General features: G+C 44.8%; 1 protein-coding gene across 2 annotated transcripts; it reads left to right on the forward strand.

Annotated features, from left to right (window-relative positions):
* Positions 1–1,435: 1,435 nt before the first annotated feature.
* On the forward strand, positions 1,436–4,917 carry LOC125520310 (heterogeneous nuclear ribonucleoprotein Q). 2 transcript variants are annotated; one of them, XM_048685206.1, is made up of 10 exons: positions 1,499–1,595; positions 1,750–1,767; positions 1,902–2,327; positions 2,413–2,529; positions 2,606–2,746; positions 2,817–3,008; positions 3,746–3,950; positions 4,204–4,361; positions 4,443–4,528; positions 4,608–4,917. In XM_048685206.1, exons 3-10 carry the CDS (start codon positions 1,917–1,919, stop codon positions 4,714–4,716), a joined length of 1,419 nt encoding a protein of 472 aa, XP_048541163.1. In that variant the 5' UTR covers positions 1,499–1,595; positions 1,750–1,767; positions 1,902–1,916; the 3' UTR covers positions 4,717–4,917. The 2 variants fall into 2 exon arrangements, with proteins under 2 accessions (XP_048541162.1, XP_048541163.1); XM_048685205.1 differs by lacking the exon at positions 1,750–1,767 and having other exon boundaries at positions 1,436–1,595.
* Positions 4,918–6,067: the final 1,150 nt, after the last annotated feature.

Consider the following 6,067-nt stretch of genomic DNA (forward strand, 5'->3'; position numbering starts at 1 on the left):
AAATCCTTTGCATTCATTAGTCATTAGTACCAATATCGGAGCGAATATCTCCTTTTAATTGAAATATCTCAGTTTAAATAAAGGTGAAAAGAGTGTAAAAATATCACTCATCAACACCTGCTAGCTTAATGACATGCCCTGACCTCACACCAACACACACCATCTAAACTGGTGGCTTTGCCAAGCCACCCCACTGGGAGTCGAAAGCACCAACCAATCTAGCAGACCCTCAACGCGCACCGCATGCGCATACTCTAGAATCCTCCGCCACCAACTTTCGTCGTCCCATCTTCAAGAGGGATCAACACATTGACCTTGTCGAGCCTAACTGTCTTCAATGCCACCATGACGCTAGACATCGCCACCACCCTGTGTGCGTCCATCCACATGCATGTCCCCCCCGAGACTCCACTGTGCCACGCCGCCGAGACCCGCCGCCGTTGATGCGGTAGATAAAACACCTCTCTACCTCTTGGCTTCTCCAGCTAGCACCTGCTCCAAAACGATGCCCTCAGGAGGGAAAATGGCACCAAAGGCGCTGAGATCATCCGATCCGGGAGACCCAGACCTAGAGTTTACCTCGGAGCATCACGGGCGAGGTGACATTGATCACAACGACGATTTCTCGATAAGTAAATGACGTAAAAGACGCCGTCATGACCGAAGTCAGAACGATTTTCACCGGCATTCGCGCTACCCGACTCCGCAGCTGACTACATCCACGCGGAGCCTCTCCGTGAAGACGCATGCACGCGCCAGAATGCCGACCGAGTTCCGTCAACCGTCCTCACCAATCCCTCCATGCGTCTCCAGCCAGGCAAGGGCCACACTGCGATGGATTTGGGCCGGGATCAGATCCATAGCCACCGCCACCAACCATCGCCTAAGAGCACGTCGGAGACCGATCACGCTGACCCACCAGCCATAGAGGCGAACGATGTAGCCGCTCGACCAGGGAACTCTGCCTTGGCCGCCGCACTCGGTCCAACGACCACCACCCGCCTCCCCGGATAGGATCCCCCGTCGATGACCCATGGGCACCTCGCGGCCATGCCCGACAGCGACCTGAGAGAGAGAGAGAGAGAGAGAGAGAGAGAGAGAGAGAGAGAGAGATCGGGACGAGGGTGGCGGCGGCCGGCTAGGTTTGCGAGAGGAGGGAGGCTTAGTGTTTCATAGCAATGAAGATACTCGATTCTTAAGGATTGTATCTATATATTGACCTAATTTTCAAGAATTCTTACATCATGTGAGACCTTGTGTAATTTTCATAAGGATTGAAATGCGCACCAAACCTTCTAATTTTCCTATTTGTGTCATCAAGAAATCCTGAAAACCCAATAAGCCATCTCGTCAAGGTTTTAAACGCCCAATTCTCTGATTATTATTTTTCACAATTTTCTTTTGCCGGTTATTACACCGTACCAAAAATCCAAGGGCAGTGCTGGCGAGCACTCCAAGCCCTAGCTATAAACACTCCCGAAAGGCCCCCCCATCCTACCCTCTCCGTTCACCGCGCGAGGCAGCGGCAGCAGCAGCAGCTTCCCCCCCAAAGCCAGCCAGCCAAATTCCCCAACCCACACAACTCCACTCCCCCAGTAAGCTTCGCCTCCTCCTCTCCTCCAATAATTCCTTCTACTCACATATATCGAAATCAAATCGAATCGAATCCTCTCGTCCCCCCCACTACTACTGCTGCTAATCTTATACTGTTTCTCTCTCGCATCATGCCGCGCTTTTCAATTTCCCTAGGTTTTTTCCGGGTCAAAGGTACCGATTTTCGATCCCCCGCCGTCAGATCCGTACCACGCGTGTTCGATTTGTATCTTCCACTGTGAATTTCTGCGGTTTAATGCGGATTTCGCGGGCGACATCTGATGGTTCGGGGATTTTCGTTTGTCTAGGGCTAGGGTTTTGGGATGTCGGATCGGCAGCCGTCCGAGGAGCCGGAGGAGCAGGTGGACCTGGAGGGAGACGACGACGTCATGGACGACGAGGAAGGTTACCGCCGCCGCCGCCACGGTGGCGAGGACTCTGATGAGCCGGAGGAGGAGCCCGAGGAGCCTCAAATCGAGGTCGAGGGCGATGGCGATGGAGATGGCCGGGAGGAGGACGCCGGTATGGTGGTTGCCAGTGATGAACCTGCCGTAGGAAGTGGTGATGAGATGGAGAAGGGTGATGGGCCTGAGGACGAAGAAGAGAAAATGAAGTGGGAGGAGCTCCTCGCACTACCCCCGCAGGGCTCGGAGGTATTCGTCGGGGGCCTCCCCCGAGACACCACCGAGGAGGACCTCCGCGAGCTATGTGAGCCATTGGGCGAAATCTTTGAGGTGCTGAAAGCTCACAGCCTTCTCATATTGGTTATTTGCTTTGTAACACAGAGTATGTTATGTGATGGGTGCGATGGTTTAACAGGTGAGGTTGATGAAGGATAAGGAAACAAAGGAAAACAAAGGATTTGCCTTTGTCACATTTACTGCCAAGGATGTGGCGCAGCGTGCTATCGAAGAACTGCATGACAAGGACCACAAGGTAGTATGTGTTATCTTTGCAGGATACTCTGGATAACAGTGATTTCTGATCCATAACAATGGATACTTCTGTGCAGGGGAGAACACTGCGATGCTCATTGTCCCAGGCCAAGCACAGGTTATTTGTTGGCAATGTACCCAAAGGGTTGAGTGAGGACGAGCTGACGAGCATAATCAAAGGGAAGGGGCCAGGGGTCGTGAATATTGAGATGTTCAAGGTGCGGTTGTAATCTGTTCTTGTTTTGTGGCAGGGAGGTTCCAGATTTGCTAATAGAAACTGCCTTGCAGGATTTGCATGACCCAAGCCGTAACCGCGGGTTCCTCTTCGTTGAGTACTATAACCATGCTTGCGCAGACTATGCCAGGCAGAAATTGTCATCACCAGACTTTAAGGTTGATGGAAGCCAGTTGACTGTTAGCTGGGCTGAACCTAAGGGCTCATCATCGTCATCATCAGATTCTTCTTCATCTGCTGCTCAGGTAGACATTGCATGAAAAATTGAACTGTAAAGCATAGCATTGTATTTCAATGTACGTTGTGTAGCACTACAATCTGAAGCAGCGATCCTTATTAAGACCTGCTTATATTGATAGTTGGATTGGCTAATTTAGTGACAGAAGTACCTTGCTTGTGTTTTTATGCTGCTATTTGCGAGACACAAACAGAAGCCGCTTAAATGAAACCATGGGAGCATGGCTTATTTGGATCTTAATTTTAACATCCTTACCATACCATTTTTCACATTAAGGTTTGCTGGAGCATAATTTTCCAAATAGATAGTATATTAGATGTAACTGATGTTTCCTTGTTCTTTTTGTGGCTTACAATAGCTCTTCAAGTATTGTGCATTAGATTTGAATAATCCTTGTTCATAATTTGTTGTGCATAGAAAAAGAAAGTAATAACTGCAGTCTGACTTCATCTTCTGTACATCACGTCAGGAATCAGATACGCAGCGACTTCTTTTTTTGCAGCATATGCAAGAAGTTGTTGATTGCACTAACATAATATCCTGACTTTGAAGTCATTTTTTAATTTACATCAGCCCAGCCTATGCAAACTCCATTCTGTGACGGATGAAATATCCATTCTATTTAAGGCTGTATTGTCTTGTTATTTTTTGTTTTCATACCTATAATTTAGTACATCCAGATTACGAGTACATCGGATTTTGTTCAAGTCTGCTGAACATCTGTAACACTTATTTTCTTCACAGGTGAAGACTATATATGTGAAGAACCTGCCGGAGAATGTTTCTAAAGAGAAAGTTAAGGATCTCTTCGAAGTTCATGGAGAGGTTACAAAAATTGTTTTACCGCCTGCTAAGGCCGGGCATAAGAGGGATTTTGGGTTTGTTCACTTTGCTGAAAGATCAAGTGCACTGAAGGCAGTTAAAGGAAGTGAAAAATACGAAATTGATGGTAATTTTCATTGTCATTCCATTATCAAATGAAATTTAGTGTTGTAGAGTTTTGTCTTCTTGTTGGAATCGGTTAACATGAATGAATGTAATGATTATGTGGGAGTACTAACAGTTCATGAGGAATTAGTTGTTGGTTTATATTTCAAGGAATATCTATCGTAGTAAAATTAGATTTATTCCAGCATGAACTGCTACACCTGAAAAACTGTTCAAGCAGTACCATGGTTAATTGGTGGCTGTCTGAAATACAGGGCAAGTGCTCGAAGTTTCCATGGCCAAACCTTTGAGTGATAAGAAACCTGACCACTCGTTCAAGCCTGGAGGAGCTCCTAGCTATCCTCTTCCACCTTATGGTGGCTACATGGGAGACCCATATGGTGCCTATGGTGGTGGCCCTGGATTCAACCAGGTAAGACATCACAAGTTAATAACTCATGTAGAGTACCGTGCTATGTATTTCTTTGGCTTTACCCACATCCTTTTTTCGCAGCCTATGATCTATGGTAGAGGACCAGCACCAGCTGGAATGAGGATGGTACCGATGGTGCTCCCTGACGGTCGCCTTGGCTATGTTCTGTAAGACTGTTTTTCTACATACTAGTGTCCATGCATACACATCTTCAATTCCTTGACAATGTGTTGCTAATGTTGCTAGGCAACAACCTGGTGGAATGCCGCCTCCACCCCCTCCTCGACGTGGTGACCGGCGGGATGGCGGTGGCCGAGGCGGTGAGGGAAGCCACCGGCGTTATCGGCCCTACTAGTTTTTCCCTTGCCTTGCATTTTTCGTCGTGCTAGGTGATGGATTTGTTAACTTTGATGGAGTGCGTTTAGGAGCGTGTGTTGTTTTGCCCTGTAAGACTTCTATAGCCTTAGACTTGGTACTCTTCTGTTTTATTTTTTGATAAACACCCGAGACTTGTACTGTTGCGCCGTCCTTTTCAATAACTTGTTTAATTGTGAAATTGTGAATAGCTCAACCTCTTGAAATGCTGCAAAATGCACCAAGAAAATCAATGCACTAATATATGTCCTTCAGAAATCTTGAAATATTTATCATAGTTTCCCTCTCCCTGTAATTTCTCATGAACTTTGAATGCACAAAACTCCCAAATAATTTTCAACTCTCAATAACAACTAAATGATAGACCGAAGTTCTATTAAATTGAGAGAATTTCTCGTTGTGAAATCTCTTGAATAGTATTCCAATAATATTAGGAAACTACAATAAAATTTTCATTAATTTTGGAAATACATATTACATATTTGTAGTTTAAACCCCAATTTAAATCAAACATTTTTTTTGAAAAGAAAGATTACATATTTAAATCAAACCTGAGTCAGAATTATAAATTGTAAGTCACAAGATAATATTTTATTTGGACTTAAAATAATTTCATCAAGCCATGTATTATTTTAGTAGATTTAAACCTCACTAGAATATTCAAATAATCTGGAAGTTGTTTAAATCAAAATAAAAGTGAAAGAATAAAATAAACTCTATTCCCGGAGCAACTGGGCCAAAATAGCCACCCACGACCCATGTTCTCTCCCTGAGGCCCAGTCCACCTAGCGTTACTACCTCATTCTTCAATCTCGTGCCAGTAGACGAGGGTGTGGTCATTAGGGCATGTACAATAGTGCTATCTTAAAAGTGACATGTAGGATAATTGCTGAGGTGGAAGAGAGAGAAACCGTAAAAAAATGTTTGCCTTCTCTTAATTAAGAGATGATCTCTTAGCACCAATTGTCTCACCACATATTTAGAGATATCTAGTTATTGGAGACAAAACTAAGAATAATCATTGTGCATCACTTTTTATTGTCTTATCTAGATTACATGTTAAACATAAGATAAGATAACCTTATCAACCATTGTACATGCCCTTACATGCGCGTTTACTCATCGTCGACCTTGCTCGCTCGCGTGGCCAACGCCCTCCCCTAGCCCAAAACCTTATCCCATGAATTTGAAAAATGTCATGATTTCAAATATGTTCATGAGTTACAAAAATGTTTGTGATTTCATGAAATTGAGAGTGACAATGTATCTCGGTGATGAAGCAAAATGTGATCATGGTCATTGGAGATTATAATTTTCTTTTTCTCTTGTTG

This window comes from Triticum urartu, chromosome 7, assembly GCF_003073215.2.
Source record: "Triticum urartu cultivar G1812 chromosome 7, Tu2.1, whole genome shotgun sequence".
Taxonomy (NCBI): Eukaryota; Viridiplantae; Streptophyta; class Magnoliopsida; order Poales; family Poaceae; genus Triticum; species Triticum urartu.